The sequence below is a fragment of the Vipera berus genome (assembly GCF_964194415.1).
Source record: "Vipera berus genome assembly, chromosome: 1".
Lineage (NCBI taxonomy): Eukaryota > Metazoa > Chordata > Lepidosauria > Squamata > Viperidae > Vipera > Vipera berus.
The window spans coordinates 132,541,158-132,566,792 of record NC_138202.1 but is presented as its reverse complement, the minus strand read 5'-3'; the positions used below and the strand labels follow the sequence as shown (position 1 = coordinate 132,566,792).

General features: G+C 37.0%; 1 protein-coding gene across 8 annotated transcripts in view; it reads right to left on the bottom strand.

Moving 5' to 3' along the window:
• Nucleotides 1-25,635, bottom strand: part of KALRN (kalirin RhoGEF kinase) — a gene marked incomplete at its 5' end in the record, with an annotated part of 564,822 nt that overhangs the window by 64,073 nt on the left and 475,114 nt on the right. For 4 of the 8 annotated variants that reach the window (XM_081316374.1, XM_081316376.1, XM_081316375.1 and 1 more), the window contains one exon: nucleotides 25,147-25,321. The exons of the other annotated variants lie outside the window; for them this stretch is intronic. In XM_081316374.1, the coding sequence (XP_081172500.1) occupies nucleotides 25,147-25,237 (91 nt within the window). Of the gene's footprint in view, nucleotides 1-25,146; nucleotides 25,322-25,635 lie in introns of those variants that run through there. 8 annotated transcript variants of the gene reach the window in all.

Here is a 25,635-nt window from a genome sequence, read left to right as displayed (position 1 = left end):
AGCATTTGTGACCTTACCAGCCAACTAGCAAAGTCAATGGGAGAAGCCAGATTCACTTAATAACTGAGTGATTCATTTAACAACTGCAGTGATCACTTAACAACCATGACAAAAAAGGTTATATAATGGCTATAATTCAATTAATAACTGCCTTGCTTAGCAGCTGAAATTCTGGTCCCAATTGTGGTCATCGGTCAAGGACTGCCTATATAGAGAGCTTCAATGTGGAGGCTAAATAGCAATAGCCCTTATGTACCACTTCATAGTGCTTTTACAGCCCTCTCTAAGCGGCTTACAGAGTCAGCATCTTGCTCCCAACAATCTGGGTCTTCAGTTTACAGACCTTTGAAGGATGCAAGGCTGAGTCAATCTTGAGCCAGTTAGAATCGAACTGCCAAACTGCAGGCTGCCAGCAGAAGTAGCCTGCAGTACTGCACTCTAACCACTGCACCACGACATAATATTAATATTTTTTGGATTATGCACACCACACTAAGGTCAAGATGATTAATTTTTGTAACTGAGAAAGTTAGCAAGCTTTTAGAAAACATAACTATCTTGGAAACAGTTACTTCTTAACTACTGTATCTGTCTTAAATACAGGAATAGCTATTTAGTTAATCCTATTGCTTTGTTCTAGTAAATCTACATAGTGTCTTTTCAAAAATACATATGATATGTACATATGTATATGATGGAAAAACAACTATAAACAACCATAAACCAAAAATATGTAGTGGAATGGCTAGTTTGTGAGAAGGTTGTAGTGTGAAAATGCCTTTTATGGGACGTTTATAACATGAAGAAGAGTTTACGCTGATGGTTCATATTCCACAGAAAGTCCAAATGAGACAAAATTCCAGATGAATTTTGAGAATCTTTTTCTATTTCTTCAGCATTCAAAAGTGTGAAGAACCTTTTGATAATCATTGATTATTACTGATATTCTGGTGTGTTCCAAACATCATAGTTTCAATGTTCACTTGAAAACCAAGGCAAGCTCATTTGGTACACAGACAAAGCAGTAAAAGTACCCAAATGACATTGCTAAAAGATAGTTGAGCACTATTAAAGTTTTTCTTATATAAACTACATGTTAAGACACTTTAATCTAGAATGGTTGCATTACAGAGTATTTAACAAGAACTTTGATGAAATAATTTATGTGGGATAAGCACACATCCATTATGAACATTTCAGAAAATCCACACCGGCAAGCATCTAAAATGACAAGATTAAGCAAGGTTAGGCATTTTCTGTGAATTCAAAACTCTGGTTATTTCTATAAACAATGGAGATTTCGTATCCTGGATAAGAAAATATTTCATTTCCAGTGAATTTAATGCCAGACACTCTTTTTTTTCTTCCCAAGGTACCACACCTGGCTTCTCTTGCTGTGTAGAAAGAAGGGACACACTATGGTTAAAGTGGCTGAATCAGAGCACCTTGGATGTCATAAAGATAAGAATAGACAAAAAGAGAACATCATAAAATCCATAACCTCCAAAATCCTGTGAGGATATTATTGAATATGTGACATACAACTATACATGCTTAGTGGCAGTTCAACATTTAAATGCAGAACAATTCCAAACTTAAACTTCAGAGAGGAATGTACAGTTCCCACTAAGTTTGGCCAGATATCTGAGTGACAATTTTAGTCTCACTCATTGCTAAAAGGTATATGTGGACCACCAAGAGTCTAAGATTTCTTTTTGAAAACAGTCAGTTAGACTTTTAACACTGAAATGCTCTTAACAAGAAGGCTGCAACATGGTTCCTGATTCCAAAGGGACTTAAATATCTTCAAAGAGGCTCTGCCACTTGAAGCAGGATGGAGATCTTTTTCCAAGCCAAAATTCAAATGAATGACTCCAAATGCAATGCTCACCAATAAAAAAAAATACTAAACCTCCTCCTCAGTTAACTATAATGCAGCAGTTCTGCTGCTTTTAAATGTACAAGATGGAGGTTCCAGTGAACTCCCAGCATCCAAAAATTAAAAATAAAAGCTAATAAAGGAGAATACTTGTAAGCTCAGGGTTGACACGAGAGCTCCTTGGTGCTCATTAGCACTGATGTTTGGGTAATGAAATGACCGCAAGAAAACAAGCAAGCTCAGAGAGCACCAAGGACCCCTCATAAAAATAAAAGCCAACTCCCCCGTCCAGAAGCAAACCCTTAATTCAGCATGTGCCTCCCAAAATACAGGAAATCTGATAGGAATAAAAAGAGAGCTCCTGTCCTTAATTCTCTAATTTACTTACTGAGGCTTAGTTATGCTCCAATGGGGATTCCAGCTGCCTTGTGGGGGTTTGTTCTGTAGCTATGTTCGAGCTCCACGGCTTAACAAAGAGCTCTAACAGAGTTCTGGAAAGATATGAAAATGAATGGAAAAAGCCCAAAATGCTGTGAAACAACACAGCATGGAGGAAAAACACAGATGGCACATCTGCCATCAATAAAAAGCAGCAAAATTATAGATGAAGGATCAAAGGCAAACAAGTACAGTACAACAGCAGAAAGGGGTGTAAACAACTCTGAGTTGTCTTGGCCTGAATTGGGTTTGTACAGTGATTCTTTTGAAGATAAATTCATGTGTAATTAGACCTGTTTCAGGCATCATGGTTACCCATAGTTTGTTGAATAAAACATTGGCTGCTATCATGCTGACCCATAGAGAAAGAAACTATATTTTGCCTCAGCACAATGTTTGAGTAAAGCAAAATCAAGGGTATATATAAAAAAAACCAACACCTACTATTACGGTTTCCCTCTCCAAATCCTTTGAAACAATTTGAAGGCAATCCACAATCTTCTGCTCTGAGTCAAAAGTAAAGAGCAGAAATCACTGCCCAGGATTGCAGAAATAAATAAATTAATAAAATTCCTCACCCCGTTCCATATCAAAGAGGGGGAAAAAAACAAGATAAAAGAAAACCTAATAACTTTGCATACCAATTCATCCCACTAGGAAGAGAAAAAAGGAATTGACTAAAGTCCTGTGAATTTTACCCGCTCACTTCTGTTTCAGCTACTGACAAATCACGCCCCTCCAGAGCCACTAAGTGAGATGGGCAGATATACAAATGGGATGAAATAAATAAGGTAACAAGTTTCTTTAGATGGCCTGAACTGAGGAGCCAGGAAAAGGAGTGGGAGAAAAGCTTCTTCCAATGGATGTCTTAAAAAAAAAAGGCCAAATGAGCCTTTCAACAGTTTAACTTTAATAATAATAAAACCTTTATTGTCAAAGTACAACATGTGTACATTGAGATTAGCTGAGCCTCCCCCCCCCCCGTGCTCTCTCCCCCCAACACACAGTGACAACAAACCCTCCATCCCACCACACCATGTGAAACAACTACACCACACACCGGCCTCCCAAGTCAATTCTGCATAAGATTATGTCCCATTTAAAAGCCTAACAGCCCACGGATAAAAGCTATTTTTCAGCCCGTTGGTACGGCTGGCTATATTCCTATATCTCCTACCGGATGGTAGGAGAGTAAAGAGATATCGTCCAGGGTGTGAGTCATCCCTGAGAATCTTCCTCGCTCTTCCAAGGCAACGAGCCCTGGTGATGCCATCCAGTGGTGTCAGGGGACAGCCCACAATGTCTTGTGCTGTGCTCACTACCCTCTGTAATACTTTCCTATCCGCGGCTGTCAGACCAGCATACCAAACCACAATACCATACGAGAGGACGCTCTCTATAGTAGACCGGTAAAAGAGGGTCATAAGCCGTTGTTCTACCCTGTTCTTCCGCAAGACCCTAAGAAAGTGAAGCCTCTGTTGGGCCTTTCTAGCCACCTGGGTTGTGTTAACTTTCCAGGTCAGATCTTCACAGAGGTAGACTCCCAGAAATTTAAAGGAGGAAACTCTCTCTACACAGTTCTCTCCGATGTGAAGTGGGGCAGGTTCCTCCTTTTTTACACTGCCATTACACTGAAAGAAAATTGGTTTAGCTGGCACTTCTAATACTGAAATACAATAGAGAGCTCTGGATCTGCTTTCAATGTTTCTACTTTATGCAGAATTCTCATGTAAAAGCGTCTTTAGTTGTAGCTTCAAAACCTGCAAATAACTAAAGACTTCACCAATATCCATAGATTATTCTGCTTAAGTAAATTTACCTGTACTCTATTTATGGAATAAAATGATAGACCAGAATAGTCAGGTCTAATGGATTTTCATTTTTACAATGCTGCAGTTCACAAATCTAAAGCATAAACTGTCTATTTCAACTGTAAACTTCCAAAAATACACATAGGTACCTGAAATAGCAATAGACTAAATATAAAAACAACTTTTTAGAACTTGAGAGTTAGTGAACCTGCAATTATTTTGATCCAGAAAGAAATAGAAAGCTTGTTTGATTCTAATGTTTGGTTTCCTCTGTCCAGATTGTCTAAGTCAATAAGAAGTTTTACAGTCAAAGCATTACTGTAAAAGAATTTCCTGGCCAAGTAAATCTAGAGAATGTAATTATAGGATTATCATGAAAGATTTCTTTTTTCTTTTTTACTGACCAGGCAACCCTCATTAAAACACAGTGCTCATCTTCAACAGTTGTTTTGACTTAAGTCTTTGGTTTAGCAAGCAAATAGATCCAAAGAAACACTGTCAAAACAGCATACAGAAAACCATGCATATACTCTATACTTCTCATTCAAAAAAGGAATTGGTTTTGCACATTTTACCAAATTAAAAGTCTAGGAGATAGACTAATAGTAAAATGGAAAAACAATGGACTTGATCTATTACTTTAAGTAATCTCATGAATGTTGATCGGTCTGCTCAATGATGGTTGATTCATTTCTACAATTAAATTAATAACACAACACCTTTTTTGTCTTGACAGCAATTTGTTGAAGTGCAGGGGCTCACTTAAAATGTTGCACTATAAATCAAAGTTTACAAATAAGAATTACTGCTTTAACATACTAAATCACAACCAAACAGGCCATATCACGATATGTAAACACTGCCATTTTCTTTCGTAAAATTAGTAACTTTTAGCAAACAGGTCCTTAATTACAAGTATTTATCTGAAATTAAATTTGTTGCAGTCCAAAAACAAGATACCAGTTGAGCAGAACATCAAAGATGTCACCTGTATGAGATTATCCCAATATCTTCAGTGAAGAGGAAGAGGTGTGAAAAGTGTTAAAGGTTACAGAAACTATCAAGAAAGTCTCCTTATGTATTCCAAATACACAGTCTTGTTTTTTCTTAAATAAGCAGACTTGAATATTATACAATACACTAGGTCTGGTGGCACATTTCTGCCTCTTTGTAAGTTTTGTCTCTTGTATGTTGTATTACAGGGGGGAAAAAATCAGAAACCCCAAATGTTATCTGTGCTCTTATAGACTATCACGTTTAAATTCCTGTGCCTTCAGTCTATTTGAATAAGAATTCAGATTAAGATACAAAGCGCAACCCTCCTTCAGGATTTAAAGAATTACTCTGGGAAATACAAAAGCAGTTTTGAGACACATCACAAAATCAGTCAGCACTAGAGAAGCTTTGAAGACTGCCAACTTTTCTAGTAAACAATGTCTGGTGAGAAAGGGACAAGCACTGTTTTTGGCAGCTGCAGCCTGCACTCTTTCCTTTGATTACAGTTTTTGCATAGTGAGGAGGACAATAATGAAATATTATCAAAGAGGGCAAGGGCAGCACTGTTGCTTTGCAAAAATTAAGCAAAGACTCAACAGCTTTTAAAGTTATTTGCCACCAAAACCTGGTGGGAAATTGCAGAGTTTTTAAAACTCTGAGGCCACACAATATGGATTCGGGAGCCAGATATGGAACATTAATTGATAGTGGAAATTCCCAGATTATATAGGGAAATCTCATATGTAAAGTAGTTCATGAGTATGACGAAATGTTCCTTTATGAACCTATTAACTTTTCTCCTTAGCAACTGGTTGCATTATGTGAGGGTGTCAAACTCGCAACGTCACATGACGTGTCGTGACGTATCACGACTTTTTCCCCATTGCCGGCAATGGGGTGGGCGTGGTTTTGCCAGGACGCATCCGGCCTGTGGGCCAGCAGTTATACACCACATGGAGTTAAATCTTATCATCTCTACTGCCCTATGGGAAACCTCAGTAATGATTAAAGTAAGCAAGCACAGATATTGACCATTTTTTCTATCCCTCTAATTTCCCTAAAAGAATATACAACTGCAGGAAACTATGGAATGAAGGAAAGAATTGGAAGAATTGAATAAGTCACATCAATGAAAACTACTTGCTCTTATCAACCTGATCTGTAGCTAGGAAAAGGCGCACAGAAGGGAATTTGCACAACAATTTGGCCCAGTGTCTTGGAATTATGAGTCACAGGAATCCTCCCTACTTTATTTATTCTTTGCTTACCTAACACCACTACCGAGCTGTATGTCATTTATTTTATTTATTTATTTATTTTTATTTTAATTCCATTTATATCCCGCCCTTCTCCGAAGACTCAGGGCGGCTTACAAGCTTAGCAGTAGCCTTCATTCTATGTATATGCCTGCTTATTAGGGTATTAGGGTTTCATGATGCAATGAAGTCATTAAGATCAGCCAGCTATTAAAAATGGACCAGCCCTTCCCATCCTATTAGTGAAACCAAGGGTTAAAAAGCCATGTGATGTGTGGTTCTGTGATTGGGTTTCCCCACCACACCATGCTATTAACCATGGCTATTTTACATACCATAAGAGCTGATTCACATAATATGCTGAGAAAGCACAAAGAAGCACACTGTGTAACATAATATCTAAATTTTGGAATGGGACAACTCACTGCAGCCAATTCACCATAGGACAACTCGCCACAGGACAATTTAACAATTCAATTATTTAAAATAAATAAATAAAATATTTTATTTTTTGTCATTCATTCACATTTCATTCTGTCCCTCCTTTTGCATCCTTTAATGATTCTATTCTACCATTTCTTTGATATTAACTCGTCCCACAGTGAGTTTTCTTGCGGTGAGTTGGCCGTGGCAAGTTGGCTGTGGCGAATTGTCATAGATCAGACATGTCAAACTCATGATGTCATGTGACGTCATGCAACGTATCGGAACTTTTTCCCCATTGCTGGCAATGGGGTGGGCCTGGTTTCCTTGTGATGTGTCTGGCCTGTGGGCCGGCAGTTTGACACCCCTGTCATAGAGCCTCTAAATTTACCATTTGCCAGCAACATAAACTGTCCTTGCATGGGAAGATGTTTGAATCTCCAGTCACTAAGCCATAATTTTGTTTAGAGTTTAAGCCATAGTTTGTGGCTTCAAATATTTAGCCGTCATTAAACAAACCATGGCTTACCAAAATGTATAGAGGACTTTTTTCCAACCCAGAATCGGTTGTGTTGGTAATTCTACAGGATTTTATTATGGAGTCTTTAGGTTTTACCCACAGCTAGTATAAGACACTTCTGAGTTCAATCTTACCATTTCCACATTAGTTTTCATGGTCTACATTTGCTCTTGCAAAACTTCCAGCTTGGAAACTGCTCTCATGCATGATTTGTAATAATTTATCACCCGTCTAAAGACAGAGCCCATTCATAAGAATGCTTACATATATCCAACCTCTTCTTTTCTACTTGCCTTGAATGGGCTGCTACTGGACGGAATTATGTAAGTATTTTTCCAAAAAGGATACTGTTTAATTCACAGATGTAGTGGTAAGGTTGCTCAGAACCATACTTAGGAACCAATAAATGTTCTGCAAAACAATGGGCCAGGTCTTAGACTCTTAGCTGTTTAGAGAACCTATGGATAAATGCTACAGCATTAAGCACTGCTCCTTTGAATCTACGGGAAATTGAGTAGTTGTGTATTCTTTCCTGCAGAAAACCCACATTAATTTAAAACTCAGCTAATAAATAAGGATTAAATTCTGCATCAAGATTACTCGTTAGTTTTATCATAGTAATTGTAAACATCAGCAACACCTGACTTAGGCAAGGTCTTTAAGCTTAGCCACATTGCCAGATATCCCAAAACTATGTCATCTTTAAACCTTGGATATCTTCCCCAGTTATGAAAATATAATTTTTTACATTGAAAAATTCTACTGCTCCACTAAATTGTAATGATTGTTTCACGTACTGCTTTAAATCTAAATGTGGTTTGTTTGGTTTTAGCCTTGTGAAATGTGATATGTGAACTCAGGCATCATGGAACAAACCATAATTAATACATTATATTGAGAAGCAAGATTGACATGCAGATGAATCACTTGACAGTGAAATGGGTGACATATAAATGTAATAAATAAATAAATGCCACTTTCCTTCAAAAACACTTAAAATGTTCTGTATGAAAAATAACATAACTACCAAGCTGACTTGTAATATGACAAAAGATATGTATACAAAGACAAAATTTAAACTTAGGTTTTACCTTCAACAATAGGGAACAGGTTGTCATCTTCCAACTCAATCTAGACAACTGATGCAATTTATGTTGTTTGTGTTAATTTGTGTAATTACCGCAATAATGTTTTTTTACATCTTTTCTTAATGGTAACTACCTTTTCCCAAAGGATTCTGCCCATTTTATCAGTTTTTCTACAAAGTCCCATTCTCGTGAACATGTGAGGGCCATGAATCAGATGACAGGCCTTTGTGATAGCCCTGATACTTGAAACACCTTACCTCCAAAGGTGTGCCTGTGTCCCTTCATTCCTAACATTTGCAAGTCTGTGAAAGCAATTTTATCAAGATGGGCTTCTTAATATTACCAGCTATAACTGTTTCTTGTTATAAAGCATAAAGCTTTAATAGGTTTTTTTTTGGGGGGAGGTGTATTTTACTTTGAGTGAAAGGATTTTAAGATGTTTTATTGTTTGGGTTATTTTTATGTTTTTTATACCTTCTGGAGTCTAGCATTATAGGTGGTATGAAATGACTGTTGATAAATATATAAAAAATTTTCATCAGTTTACCTCCTTTGTATAAAATCGTTATATAATTATATAAATGACAAAAGTGTGCAGAATGTGTAAATTACATCAAATTGTTTTAATGAACTTTTGAATTTAAAGGTGATACATTCTCCCTAATAGCCTATTACGCTAGAGTTTTACTGTACTGTTACCACTGCAACAAATAAAGATATTAATTACCTGATACAGTGGTTTATTTACTATCACTTTAGCAAGCAAATTATGATTTTGAATCTTTAGGAATTCATTTTGAAACTAAGAATAATTTTATAAATTTTTACAAATGTACAGTATTCATTTTAGGGGCACTTACCATTATTATTCATTCTGAATTTCTTAAAACAAGTATCCATATATAAAATAAAAAGGCAGTGTTCTAAACTGATTAGTTGATTAGTTAGTTAGTTAGTTCCTGATCCTGCTTTGATGATGCCAAAATTCCTATTGGATACATAGTTAGGATTACTGTACTTCCAATTCTTAGTATAGGCTCCTAAGCCAAAAAACAAGTAGAGGAGTATCCAAAGTTCTTGTGTAGTTACAAAAGAACTATGCAAAGCTACTTTGCCCAACAAGCTTTTCCTTAGAGGCACAACAAATAGAGCAGAACATTAGCTTGTGAATCATTGAGTCAAGTTAATCTGAGCTAGAAACAAAATCCTCCAATTTCTCTGGTTCTCTTAACATGTGATATTTATTACTTATTTATTACCTAATCACAAGTCACACAGTCTATAAATCTCTAAGAACTCTCAAAATAAGTTGCAAAGACGACAAAAATGAGTATCTTTTACTCAACTTTCATTCTTGGAAATTGTGACTTTTCCCAATGCACATAGAAACTACTAAAATGAAACCGAATAGTTTGCATGAATACATATTTGACAATTGTTGATTTTTGTATGTTTCCAAGATTTATAGAAGATACCAGGAAGAAGACAAAAATTACAAGCACATCCTCCTCATGTATGAAACAGATTGCATTAATCACCCTCTGATTCAGAATGTAGTCAGAATTGTATGTTTCATCTTTATACGTGACGTCACATATTTCAGCAATGGAAATATTTAGGTTCAAGCTTCTAAACCGGGGGTGTCAAACTCGCCAAGTCACATGACATGTCGCGATGTATCGTGACTTTTTTTCCATTGCCGGCAATGGGGTGGGCGCGGTTTTGGTATGACAAATCCGGCCCGTGGGCCAGCAGTTTGACACTAACAATCGCTTGGCCAATCTTATTTGAATTCATTTAATGACTTTAATATTGTCTCAGCTTGCATTGCTTTTGTCAAAGCAATTTTTCTTTATTGTTTTCCTTTCCCCCGTACTGTTACATTACTAATAAACTGAAAATGAGGAAAAAAGATGCTTATAAATATTTTAATAGCTGAAAAATTGCATTCTCTCACTTTACCTTTTAACACCTACCTACTCTTATCACTTGTTGTAACCATTATCCAATCCCTCCTTAGTCACAGACTGACTTCGTATATTGTGTTAATCCACATAGTGATTTTACAAATCACAAAGACTGGATTTATACAGCATTTCAAGTCTATATCAAATAAACCATATTTTGGCTTAGTGCAATGTGCGAGCTCAACCATATCATCATGCATATTTGATGCAGGATGTTTAATGAACTTATTTAAAATTTAGTCTAATAATGTCAGTGAATTTCATTATGACCTGTTGAGCAATCATTAGGCGAAGCAATCATAAAAAATGGTCTAAATAGCTAGGATTGCTAGGAAGAATTGTTCTAATATACGTATGACAAGAATTACTACAGATGGGTCACGCTTAGTGTGAGCTAAAATAACATGATATTTGATTTAATGTGAATTATAAATTGGTAACAGGTCACATTTAACGCACTCAAAATTCAGTTAATGTGAGGCTAACTCTTGCACAGTTGAGTCTAGCTGCATGCACCATTGAGGTTTTAGACACCGCTAATCTTTGTGGATGCAAAATAGAGAAAAACAAGATTCCATCAGAAATAAACAATACTATAACATGTTAAAAAAGAAGTTTGTTGTTGCATTAAAACAAAAATTGATATAATTGAACATTAATAACATGGTTGTAGCAATAGTAAAATAAGATGAGATGCTGGATGCCTGAATCTAGAGTACGGTATATATTTTTTGTTTTTATTTTGCTTTCCAAAACTACTTTGTGACTTTGTTAACCATAAAGTTAAATTATAAGTATTTTCCTTTTGTCCTTCTACTGTCATATTTCATTAACATACATATAACATTTATGTTTACAAATTTTCATTGCCTATTTCGGTTGAACAGGAATCAATTATTGTATTTTCCACAGTCGTATCACTTAGAATAGTGTGATTTCAAATACATGACCATTTCATGGGATTCAATATCCATATCAGGGGTGTCAAACCAGTGGCCTGCGAGCCGGATGTGTCACACGCAGGCCACACCCACACCGGCTCTGCAAAGGCAAAAAATGTCACGATACGTCATGTGACATGATTGAGTTTGACACCCATGATCCATATGAATTGACACCTGCCTATATTAGGACCATTCAATATAGTTGAAACATATATTTACAATTGGATTTATCAATTTTTTATCATTATATGATCTGAAGCTACATGGTCAACTTTAGTCATTAAAAAAAGGCTAACAATTATCTCAATAGCTGGATTTAAATCATCATAATAAATTGCTACATTGTCGAAGTATAACATTTTATTGAAACAACCTCGCCTAAAATGAATCACAAACTAGATTAGCATGCAGCTCCTCCTTAAATTACTCCAAAATAATATTACAACTTTGAAAGTATTATGAGAGTTGGAGTTAATCCTTGATTGTAATGGTTTGCTTTTTCACAGATGTTCTTTATACATAGAATTATATACCTATGGAACTGGGAGTCCCCAAAAATGGTTACAGTTATGGAAAGCTTATCAGAGAATTTTTTTTTGACCCCAGAATGCTGTCACAACCTTAATTTGGGAATGGATGATCAAAGAAAATGTTATATAGATCTGGTTCACACACCAACCATAATGTTTACTTTTATTAATAAACAAAGTTATATAAAAATAATTATAACATGAAATGAGATAAAGTTGGACTTAATAGAGAAAAAGTAATATTTGTGACTAATGGGAAGAATTTCAGTTATTAAGATGAGTGTACGACCTGTAATGTTGTTTCTTTTCAGAATATACTGATTTGATCAAACAGTGGCAGAAAGATATATCCAAATTGATTTGGCAAAACAATTTATTCTTCCATAGTTAACTTTAGCATAAAATAGGCTAAAATCTTCATCATACCTTTCCTGGTTCTCTCTCAGTAGTGGGCTTGACAATTCTTCCCTTAACATTTTTTAAAAACTTACATTGTACCTGACACAGAAACACATGTAAGTTCTGTATTTGAGCAGTAAATACTATAATATTAGTTGCTAAGAAAGGATTTCATTAGACAGTACATCTTAATATTTTCAGTTGTTTCCTCATAGTTATCATTCAGGAAGCATATGGAAACAAGACAAACTTGTTCAAAGCTTTTAATCTTTAGCACAAATTCCCTGCCATGCAAAGTTTAAAAGCAGTCCATTTGAATACATATTTACATTTTTGTGTTAGAATTCAGGTCGAAAGTAGAAAATAAGGTTATAGTAGGGAAGTAAGTTGGGCATACTTTATATAATAAGTATCTTCATCTTGGATAACATAACTAGGGTGAATACATAGTTAATACATTATCTGAGAAAGACAGAATTACTTGTTTCACCTATAATCTTTACTAATGGGATTTTTCATTAAGCAATTAAAATTAAATTTTTCTTGTCCTAAGAAACCATTTGAAATTCCATTGGAAAACATACAAGATTACTTATATTGGAAAACATAAAAGATACAAGATTACTAAGGCCTAATTCTCAATCGAGCTGCTGGAGAATACTATTAATACTTACGTGCTTGTGCTTTTTGACTTTTTTCAGACAGTTTGGAAAACCTCTTTATCCTGTAATTATTTCATATTCCATGCATACATTGCCTGTGATCCACCAAAGTTTAAAATACCACCGATATTTCTCCAAAAATTGTTAGGTCAGAGGTAAGACAAATAGGGAAAAATATTAAGCTTGTAGGACAGTAAACATTTTAACTATATTTAACTAACTAAGTCTGAATCAATCTTGGTGTTCAGGGAAAAACTAAGTGATTTTTTTTGGCATGTGCTTTCCTTAGATGAAATACAGGCCCTGAAGTGAAAAAAGTTTCATAGCTCCATCATAATAACCTGGGGTGGTTCAACTGCTTAAACAAAATAACCAGTTCCATGAGGCCTCAAAATAGCAAGCAGACCTTTATTGCACACGCACACACACAGTGTTCTGCTACAGCATCTTGGGATTTGAAGAATCCTTAGCTTTATTGGGAGTGCTTGATTTTATATTAGAATCTGGAAATATTTTCAACATTCTTAAATCAAAACAATGGTTCAATTGCCCTTTGAATTTATTTTTCCCTGGTACAGTTTAGTATTGTCAGCAAACAAATTATGCAAGTTTTTAACTGATCATTTCAGATTAGATTTACTCTGACAATATATTATCTTGGTACTGTCCGCAGGCAGTGTCCTTGTAACTGCTTCTCCATTTCCGACCTATGTGACTGCTAAAGTAACATACGATGGTAGCTGGTCCCATGTATTTTTTTCCCAACATTTCAAGTTCTCACCTCAATAATTAGGCTAACAAAGACAATAATAGTTCACAAACACTCAACTCAACTAAGCTGTGAAGCTCAATTTCACCTCTATCCTTGGGGCATCATTAATGTAGTAAAAAGCTGCAAGTTGAAAAGCCACAGGATATGCGTTGTCATAGGAAATAGTCCAATAACCTTGGCATCCAGCATCTCAGATGTTCACGGAGAGGGAAGAAATCTGTAAAAAACCCAGATCTAATCTTCCAACAATGATAGAGGATGTTCCTGATGACGACAATCAGTAGAGCAGTTGTAGGGGGCCCGATGTGGTCTAGCAGTTCCTTAAAGAGATGTTAAGTTGACTAAATTTCCTGGAGGAATAGGGAAGCTTCTAGAGCAGGCAAGGCCTACAAGACTTGGTGTGGCCTCAGAGAATGACAACTAGGTGAAGGCTGGACTAAATTATTACACATACTCAGGGTGAAATGTCTGTTCAACTGTGTTGCTAGCAATGAATACAACATCAGAGTGTTCTATGACGACGTTTATCTTCTCACGATTCTCATTAACTGTGGATGATGGGCCAAGAACAGGTATAGTTTTATGTCCAATAATTGAAAATGGGCTCTCCAGAAAATGTGCTGTGTACTGTGGGCTTCGATTTTGATGATGGGCAACTGATGGCTATTGACATAATTGATATCTCTGTCCTGAGAAACTCTGGCTCTTAATTACCACAGTAACACCAACAGAAGCTCTCCTCCTGCTCATGAAGTGTGTTTTTAACAATACTTTCCATGTTTTCATCATTGTAACATTCAGTAGATATATTCTGTCATAGTAGGTGAAAATACCTAGACAATCTAAATAAGGTCAGAACTGATTTGTACTTGGACAGACCACCAGGAAATCCTTGAAATGGAGACTAGACAATGACGTACTTCCAGGAGAAGGTAATGGTAAACCACTTTGATTTTGTTGGTAAGAAAACGGCATGGATATGTTCAGGTAGGCATCAGCTCGACTCAAGGCAGACTTTACCCTGAAATGCAGGGAACAAGGAATAAAAAAAAAACCTCAAGTAAGCACTGCCCTATACTCCACTGCCTCATTTTACAGAAAAGAAAAATAAAATAATTTGCAAGCTTCTTATATTTCCATACTGAGGGGGAAATTTCCAGCACTGTGTTTACCAGGGAGAGTCAGCTTGGCTGACAATTAGAAAAGCTGGTCACTACACAAGATTTTGCATATATGTGTACAGGTTTATTTCTTACTCTTCTTGGTCTTAACTTTGTAGTCTTCCTTTGTGGTAAATACAATGTCTGTGGTTCACTATGGAAAATTTTAGGATAACAGAAGTTTTTTTCTTCTTCAATGAAATGATTTTATAGATGTTATAAACAGACAAATGATTTACCTTAATGAAAACTAAGACATCTATTTCACACCACTGATCCTGAACATTAACAATGCAGTCTCTGTAGTAATAGTTATATGCCAATTACCACAAACATTGAGTTTTCAGTGCAGATTTCCTATCAGTTTCTTATTATGTGTGCAAAAGCTGCTCCTGTTTAAGAAAAGGTTAAAGTAACTATGTGTGCAGGATAGTATGCTGTAAACATACAGCTGCTACCGGGAAAGCATTAACTGTAGAATAAGTTAGCAATCCTCTTTTGGGGTCAGAGAGTACGCTGGGAACTCTGAGAACATACTGTGTGCATTATCACAATAGTTAACTGGGGAATATTTTTCCCTTCATAATATTATTACTCATTTAACAGAAGAACAAGGAAGAGAAGCCGTATAGAGCATAGCTTCTGAAATTATTTCTAACTCCTTTTACCAACAGCAGCCCTAGGAAGCATATGAAATATCTTCTGTGCAATGAAGTAGTGTCTTGCGCCTCTATGTGGGTATGTTTCACCTTGTGTCTCATGTATGTGTACAGCTGGGCAAGCTGTTTATCTTCCATGCTGGGTCATGTGACCAGGGGAGCCAAAGATGGGGGATTAAAAACAGTTGCTAAAAATCTGGATCACTGCCCAACTGCCTCTCTCATAAGGAGTGTACTGACTTTTTTCCCCCCTACAGTGCTTGTCTTTGCAGCCCCATACTTGATCCAACCTGTTTTTTGTGTGCTTGTTCTTACTTCTTCCCTGTCCTCCACTCTCACATATGGCCCAAGTCTGTTCAGTTTTCAGAGGGCTTGGCAAGCATGCAAACTCCTCATCTTTATTTGAATTAGACTAATTAGAAACAAAGATGCATCAAGAAACACAACAAGAAGGGAGAAATTGGTGGGCCTAGGGATGGGTATAGCTACTTTATTCCCATTACTTTTCACCTCCACCCTGTCTTTAAGGTACGGATTTCAGCTCCCCTCCATGCAGATTGCAGGAACTGAGCTCAGAGAGTTCAGCTCCCCTCTGCAGGCAGCTCTTTCAGCCAGCTCCCAAAGATGAGAGGGAGTTCTCTTGGCAGATGATAGCAGCTGGTAACCTTCCCTAACATCTTCCCCATTGACTTTCTGGGGAAACTAGCAGGGAAGATTACAAATGGAGATGGTGTGATTGTGAGGCACTTGGCAAGTGATCACAAGTCCAAACAGGTTGCCAAGCGCCCAGATCACAATCACATGACAGTGGGGATGGTGGTACAACATTTTGCAATGGCCCGAAGTGCTTTACGGGCCATAAAGTACCATTTCTGAGGTATGGTAATTCCAGAAGGTGGTTAAATATAAGTTGAGGGCTACCTTATAGATATTGGGACTGCTAAAAATGTAACTAAGTTTTTATTTTCCTGTAAACAGTGAATTCTTTTCATATGAATTCTAGGGTATTACCTATACATTCCTCATTATATCTCAATGAAGATTTTATTATTGTTTATTATTTTATTATTGTTTATTATTGTCAAGCAATTAAGGGTTAAAAGTGGAAGGGTTAAAGGTGTTTAAAACAATTAACTTGGAAAGGCCAGTTGGTCTAGTGCACAGGTCTGCAACCCGTGGCTCCGGAGCCGCATGTGGCTCTTTCAGCCGTCTCCTGCGGCTCCCAGTCCTCTGCCATGTGCAGTCCAAAAAAAAAAAGTGGGACTAAAAAAGTTCAACCAATCAATTCAAATATGCAGGGTAGGTGCATATCTCGCCTTGGCTCCACTCTTCAGTCAAACCCTGTTCTGTGCATGCGCGCATGTACGCGCATGTGCACACATTTTTTGCGGCTCCCAGTTTTTCCTTTTGTGAGGGAACCAGTTCCGAGTGGCTCTTTCACTGTTTCAGGTTGCTGACCCCTGGTCTAGTGGTTAAGGCACAGGGCTAGAAATCTGGAGACTGTGACTTCAAGTCCTGCCTTAGGCATGAAAGCCAGCTAGGTGACTTTGGGCCAGTCCCCTCTGTCTCAGCCCAATTCATCTCACAGGGTTGTTGTTGTGGGGGAAAATAGGATGAGGAATGAATATTGGGTATGTTTGCTACCTTGAGTTATTTATAAAAATAATCAAGATGGGATTAAAACACAGATAAATAAGCTGAGCTCTTACCAAAAGCTCTAGCTATTTGGTGAGATCATTGTCACAGACAAAATATTACATCCTAGTTAATAAACCCAGATCTACAGTAACTTCCTTTGGGAAATTTGGCATTAGTGTGTGTCTTTCCACTAGATTTAATCTTGTATAAAATGCTTTAAGTTTTTGACTCAACAATGGCTGTTAAATGGAGGGGCATCATTAAAGGTAGAAATTGTGCAAAACTAACTAGTCATTACTAAGTTTTCTTAATAAATCTTAACTGACAGAATAATTCAATCTCTAGTCCCTGTATGGTGAGTCAATTAAGTGTACTGGTTAGGGCTGTAGGCTAGAAACTGGGAGACACTGAGTTCTAGTCCTGCCTTAGGCATGAAGCCAGCTGGGTGACCTTGGGCCAATCATATTCTCTCAGCCCTAGGAAGGAGGCAATGACAAAGTACTTCTGAAATCTTGCCATGAAAACTAGAGGGACTTGTCCAGGCAATCACCAGGAATCAGCATTGACGTGAAAGCACAAACATAGTGCATGTACACTCTGTTTGTTTAACATTCCTTTACAAGGTTTTTAACAAAACATTCTGATCGGTTTTTGTTTGCTTGTCTCAATAATTTGTTCGGCCAACTTTTCAATTCTAGATTTAGTAGGCCTTTTTTTTTTTTACAACCTGCCCGATACAAGCAACTGTGATGTTCTTTGCTAATGTTTGTACCTGGATATATCAGGTGGCTGCAGTCTGGCAAAAAAAAATGTCTTCCCATGTATATTTATTGCATGAATATAATTCACATTATGAAGAGACATAAGAGTGCATATATCAAATATTAAATATTTTTAAATACATGAATCAACAGGACATGAGTATGTACATGTATAGCAAAGCTTAGCAAATTAACCAAGTTAACAGAGTGCACAGCTTCCAAAGCATTAACAATGTTTTATACATGAAGCACAATTAAGCATACACGCACATACCTTTGCACTGTCTACAAAATAAAGCGCAACACTATACATGTATAAGCCATCTAGCCATTGACCCAAACTCAAATTTTCTCAATTCTATTTAAACCAGTAGCAATACAATATGACAAGTCCTTGATGCTGTGTTAGCTAAGGTGGGGAAAAGCCCAAATCAATCACAGGCCACAAACAGTCAATTGTTGGGAATGATCAGAACATTCAGAACAATGCTCTGAATCAGCAAAAATCTGTTTCATGTTCAGGACAGAATGGCATATTTTGTTCAGATCTAGAAACAAAAATCCAAATGACACCTGTTTAATGGCCAGAACATTTTGAAACAGTAATGATCCTACACCTGCAGGAAAACTAAAGGGAAAAAAATGATGTCAAAGAACTTCAAGGTCAAAATGTTTTGCACACCTCTAGTACTTTGTCATCTGCACAGCCGCTTCTAAGGTTAAACCAAGTTCCATATGTAGTATGGCAATGTGGCAATCCAAATTTAAAGTGAAAAAATGTGATTTGGAGGATGCCTAACACTTTTTGGGAACACTTAAAACTAAATAATCCTTTCTCTGGATCGCACTCTAGTGGGAAAGCAGCCTTGTGAGACCAGGTAAGATGCAACTCCTTTTAAAGTGTGTCCAACAGAGGTCACCCCTCCCATTTATATTTTGCCCTTTGAAACTAAGTTACATTTGTAGACCTAATCATAGATACTAGAAGAAAGCCCTGTCCAAAGTGTACACAACTGCACATTTCATTTAATACTAACTGAGCTAATAATAATTTTAACACTTGCCACTTTAGGTTGGAGATATTATGTAATTGAGCAAAGTATTAAGCTCTCCTCCTGCTGTTCCCAGAACTGTTGAGTTTCCCAACTCAAGAGCATTTCTCAACAGCCTATGAAAGAAAAGAAAAAAACCAGATATATTTTCTAATAGCTAGGTACCCTATAATCCTGCCTCTTTCATAGTATTTTATGGGGGATGCAGATGTTACTGTCTTCTATTTGTGAACATTTTCATTTTTTTTCTGAGGGATTAAAAAACAGAATTGCTCCATAGTGTAGATGGAGGGATAGGGTTAAAAGCGTGTCCATCTACAACTAGCCACAAGATGTTACAAGTTCCATAGCTTGATTATACACCTCCGTTTTCAGACTTACTTAGGAATAAATGGAAGGGTAAAATATATTCTCAGGTTTAATTTAGAACAAGAGCAGTAGCAGATGACATTTAAATAGGGTTCATATGAAAGGTATGTGTCTGTCTGTGCATGTATGTATAGAAAAGCAGTATGCCAAGTTATCATGTCAAACTGAACACAGACTTATATGTAGACAGGCAGAATTCATGCTAACATTTGAAACTTTTACATTATATAACTCTCATTTTGGAAATTTGCTTTAGAAAAAATAAAGCAATCAATCAGTAATCTACAGAGAATAAGCAAGCTAAACTTCCATCATGTTTTTTTAAGAAGTTTGTTTTCATATTAACTCTGGCTTGCTTTAAATTCTTTGAAAGTGTCATTCCACATAATGAGAAGCACTCTGTCGGCCATAGCACAGCACCACTGATCAGTCTACATTTTCAGGGACAAGGTTACGGGGGAGTTGGAGGAGCTACAAAAACTACACAGACTTCAAGTAATCTCAAAACATAATTATATTTTATACCTAAAATAACTCTAGTTATGTTCATTACATCTACACACACATATTACGGGAAACTCCTGAGCATTCCTGACAGATGAGAAACCAAAATGCCCTGTAAACCGCCCTGAGTCCTTCGGGAAAGGGCGGTATATAAATCTAATAAAATCTAAATCTAAAAAACTATTACACTCAGCCTGCCTTCAAATTAAACACCTGTAATCTGTGTAATTGATTTGTTCATTTCTTATATTGCCTGGGTTTTCCCCTCCATTCCAAATGTTAACCCAAACCAAAGTGTCTTCTATCTTTCACTTCAGTAAAAATAATGAAAAGTGTATCTAGATTTATAAAATAGCCTCTGAAGCTTAAGAGATTCTATTTATTACATTTATAAGGCCACACAACTCAATGTGACTCTTATATAAATCTGAAATTGCCTGGTGATTTTGTCCAACATATGAATGGACTGATTTGTAGGAAAACAAACCAAATATATTCTAGTGAATTATCTTTGGGACATGCTGCACATTTCTGATTCTGAACAAGTACGTAAGGATACAGAAATTATATACACACTCCTACACACTAACTCCTAGAAATTATTCTCTATTTTAAGCTACATTTCACATTGTGTCTTTCCCAATTTTCATACATACATCAATCTTTCCCACTTTGCAACATAGTAATACATATCAATCTATCATAATGCCAAGGTTCATGTATTAAAGATATCCCAAGAGTTTAATTGTATTAAACTGTAGATATGTAAAATATGCTATGCTTTTCCCCAAATAAAATCTACTTAGTGTGTGATCTTCTTGCAATGACTGAATGTAACATGTACTTTTTATAATGTATGTATGTAAGTAATAGGTAGAACACGTGATAATATTACAGTATAATAGCATTTATAATAAATGTAACATGTAACACACTGTATGCGAAAAAGACCTTGAGAGATGGGGCAAAGAAATGCTGCCTAGGGAACAACCAGATAAGACAGGACAGAGCCCACAGGTGCCTAATGGTTTGGGTGAGAGGCTTAGAAGGGAATATTGTCAGTTTGTAAAGGAGACATGGGAGATTTGTACATTTAGATTTGCAAGATTCTGTTAATGTAGCCTTTAAAGTAGAATTAACTTATTTGGTCATGTTTTGTTAGAAATTCTATTTATGTACAGTATAGCACCACAGAGAAGGAAACAAGGAGCACAGTCAACATGTGCTTTACTGCTCTACTATATAACTATAATAGGAAATAGGAAACTCTACTCAAAGCAAAAGAGCATAGAGTATCTACCATAGATCAGGTCTGTGGATCAGCACCAGGCCGCAGTATGCCAAAAACTGGTCCACGTAAACAAGGAAAGCCCCATCTGTGGTATGCAGGCAGTACACGAAACCACGCCCCACAGAGAAGGAAACAAGGAGCACAGTCAACATGTGCTTTACTGCTCTACTATATAACTGTAATAAGAAATAGGAAACTCTATTCAAAACAAAAGAGCATAGATTATATACCATAGATCAGGTCTGTGGACCAGCACCAGGCCGCAGTATGCCAAAAACTGGTCCACGTAAACAAGGAAAGCCCCATCAGTGGTATGCAGGCAGTACATGAAACCACTCCCCACTCTGGTCTGCGGGAAAAACCTCTCTCCATGGAACTGGTCCCTGGTGCCCAAAACGTTGGAGGCCACTGCCACAGACCCAAATTTATTAATACTTCCATCTACTGGCTGAATACTACTACTGCTGCACAGAAATACCATCAATGGATTCCAAAATGTTTCCTTCCTGATCTACCTAGGAAGGCTAACATATACTGAAACCATGTCATTTAGTTTTCTACAATACTGGAATCTGAATTTGTATAATCACCAGGGTGACAAAGGAAAATATCTTGTTGCTTAGTATTTCTTGTGAAGAATGAAATAGATTGTGTTAGAAATGGGAAAAAGAGAAAAATCATGAGACTAAAGAACAGAATTATCTAAAAGTCACCACTTTTTCCCCAAGAGACAAGGTGCCCATTTCCTATAACCCTTAATATATATATTTGTAACTTACACAACAAATACAAATTATGAAATAGGTTTACAATATCTTAATTTGATTTTAGGGGACGCGGTGGCTCAGTGGGTTAGGACGCTGAGCTTGTCGATCAGAAGGTCGGCAGTTTGGCGGGTCGAATCCTGAGTGCCGCGTAACAGAGTGAGTGCCTGTTACTCGTCCCAGCTTCTGCCAACCTAGCAGTTCGAAAGCATGTAAAAATGCAAGTAGAAAAATAGGGACCACTACGGTGGGAAGGTAACAGCGTTCCGTGCGCCTTTGGCGTCTAGTCATGCCAGCCACATGACCACGGAGACGTCCTCGGACAAGCGCTGGCTCTTCGGCTTTGAAACGGAGATGAGCACCGGCCCCTAGAGTCGGAAACGACTAGCACGCACGTGCGGGGGAACCTTTACCTTTACCTTTTTAATTTGATTTTCCTTTCTGTAAACTGAATCCTAAAAAATCATTTTTCCCTGTGCTCAAAGATTTACACTAATGACAAGTGTTTTAAGCACACTCAGAAAACTATGAAACTGAGTTCAAACAGTACACTAATCTACAGATTGTTAGGGACTGTTTATCAAGAAATAAGTGGCTTGGCTCACTTATAATTGAAAAATCACAGTAGTTGGAATCATGCTCAGTTCAAAGCACATTCAGGCTTAGTGTGAACCCATAGTACATATTTTAGAAATGCTGCTACTACACAGTATTGTGGATTGTTGATACGGACTATTAGAGTTCAATAAAAGGCATTATATTGTACAGGACAAAATAAGCATAATTTGTACATTCACATCACAGAACCACCAGCCAGAACAATTTTTATGCCAGTATAAAGTATGAAAATATAACATGTAATTTACCTGATAATCAGCACTTTGCGATTATATGTAATTTTCAAATGCAGAAATCATAATTGTTTAGAAAATTATTGGTTATTCATACATCTTTCCCAAGTGCTCTACATTTATTTTCTAAGAATTTATAAGATACCCATAGAACATTGGCTGGAATTATTAATTCAAACTGCTGATTGAGTTTTCTAAATCATCAGAGAACACTGATAGTACAATGAAGGAAATAATTCTATCAACAGTGTTAGTCTTCATTGTTGATAGAATTATTCTCTGATCTACCACTATGGATAATTTCCTATCCTATCTTGTACACCAGACCTTGAGGGCAGGGGGGAATTATAATGGGTAGAAAGAAATCTGTTAAAAATTTAAGATTACTTGCATTTCTCGGGTTACCTAAATTTCCAGTAATCCCGTGCTGGGAATCCAACACAATTAAGTGTTCTATGTATTTAACCTGTTAGTAAAATTTAATCAGGTTAAGTCCATCACAGACCCCTATGCTGCAGCTAAAATATCTTGCACCCACATAAATTAATATGAGTATATGATGGCATATGGAAGTCTGTGTTGTGGCTATTTTAAAAATTAAAAATCTAAGAAGAAAAGGTTAAATTAATCAACCAGGACAGTAAGTTCCACCCAAAATGTTGCCCAGCTCTGATCAAGCAAGGTGTACTATATGGAAGATTCCAGAGGCTAATTCCTGGATCATTCAACAGCCTTTCTTTACTTACAGAAGCCATTAGGCAATTTAACTGCAAGTATCTGTTCTTTTCCCACCATTTCCCTTTCTGGAGCAAGGTAGCAGACAGTCCCTTTCTCGGTTTCACTTATTTTAGGGAGGACCTGTCCTTGTAGTGTAGGATAAGTTGAGACTTTAGCATAAGTATTTTTGTATGCTTTTTTACCAAGGCATTTGTGCTACCTCTATTTCTTTACCACTGACTAAAATACCAGCGAGGGTTCTTTTATTTTACTCCTCTTGGCAGATAAAGGTTCAGTTCTACAAAACATTTTCAAATTTTGAACTGGGGCTTATAGATTCTGCCAAATGATACTTCAAGATTTGGCCCAACAGTAATTTAACTGGGCCTAGAGATTATTTGACATGTCTGATATTATGCTATTACTTTTTCAGTTTCGCTCTGTCATGTACCGTATATATTTTATACTGATACACACACATTTATAGATGTAGTGGCTAAGATTCTGGCCTAGAGACTAAGTTTTAGGCCTCCCTTAGGCATGAAAGTCAGCTGGGTGACTTTAGGCCAGTCATTCTCAGCTTAGCCAATCTCCCAGGGTAGTTGTAGAGCAGGCAAGAACACTAGGTTGAGCTGACGTAAAATGGGATAGAATGTATTAATTAATAGCAACACCTTCCTCATTAAGTTATTAAGACACCAATTGTATTAAATGCTGCATAAACATAAGTGACAATAGTAAAAAATAAGACACAGTACTTCTATTTGCCCTTGGTGGAATGAAACGTGCCAGGCATTATACAGAATTACCTGACACCATTCATACCTTATTATCTGATTAATATAAAGCTTCAGATACAATCCAACTTTCAGCTTTTTTCAGAAATACTGAGAAAAGGGAGAAGCTTACATTATATCGATTGTCTTTTCAGCTTCAGGGGACATTCAACTTTTATTTATATAGAACTTTTGCCAAAATATTTTGAATCTGTAGATTTTTAAAACAAATAGCAGGGAAAATATTTTTTTCAAGATTCTGTAGTTCTAAGGTTCATTTACAATGATCAAACAAGTTATTTCTTGTGAAATAACTATTTATTCTCCACTCCTAATTGTACTTTGTATTATAGTTGTTTATATTACTTATTCCAGCCTTGTGCCAACTAGAGAGCAACTGTGCACTTATATTTATTGGATATCAGTTTAGCATATTGTAAGAATTCAGCCAACTGTAGCCAATTCAACCATCTATAGTTAAATAGATCCTGGCTTAGCATGCTAGCTCTAGGAACAGGCTTCATAAAACATATAAAGAATAACATACACATAGTAATGCAAATTATAATTAATGGTTTAATAGTCATATATCTTGTTCTAAAACATATCCTGGTTCAATAAGCAGCTGTAAAAGGTGTACGGTAAGCTGCTTCTCTTCAGTCAAAACCCATTTGAGGGGGATTCACAGAGAACCACTTACTGAATACAACATTAGTTCAGAAGCAGTCAAAAAGTCACAAGTACAACATCCACTCACCATCTTCTCCCTAATCTCTGTGGGGAATTTAAAAGAACAAAACCCCAAACCCCGAATAACTCATGGAAGGCAGCAACATGCTTCCTCACTGGCAACGAGTAGCCTTTCTTCCAACCCACCTTTTGATTTAAAGTACATCCTCGCAGTTTCGGAGCTACTAACCTTTGCACCTTGGGAAGCAGCAGCAACACTTTGCAAGAAACCAGCCCCGGCAAGACGTGCTGGAGTAGGCAGCTTGTTTCCCCTCCTTCATTCCGCCTGAGAGACAGTCATGTCAAATCAAGCAAGTAGCCACGGAGTGCCCCCAGGTCATCTACGCGGCTAATTCCGCAATAACGCGCCGAGAGCAAGGGGGGGGGAAACAAAAAAAAAAACCTGCCCCGCGAAAGGAGGAGCTTTCGGACAAAAGAGGCGGATTCACGGTCACAACCCCAGCTGGTAGTTATCTGCCTGAGCTTGCAACAACGCGGGCTCTGACCCACATTGTGCAATTCCGCGACAGGGAGAAAAATACACGCCTATTATACCCATCGCGAAGCTTTTTTCCCCCTTTTCTTTTCTTTTCTAAAGTACAAACACTGCAATGAATTATTCTGCGATTTAGAAGGACAATTACTGCCCCCAAACGTTGCAATTTAATAAAGCAGGTAG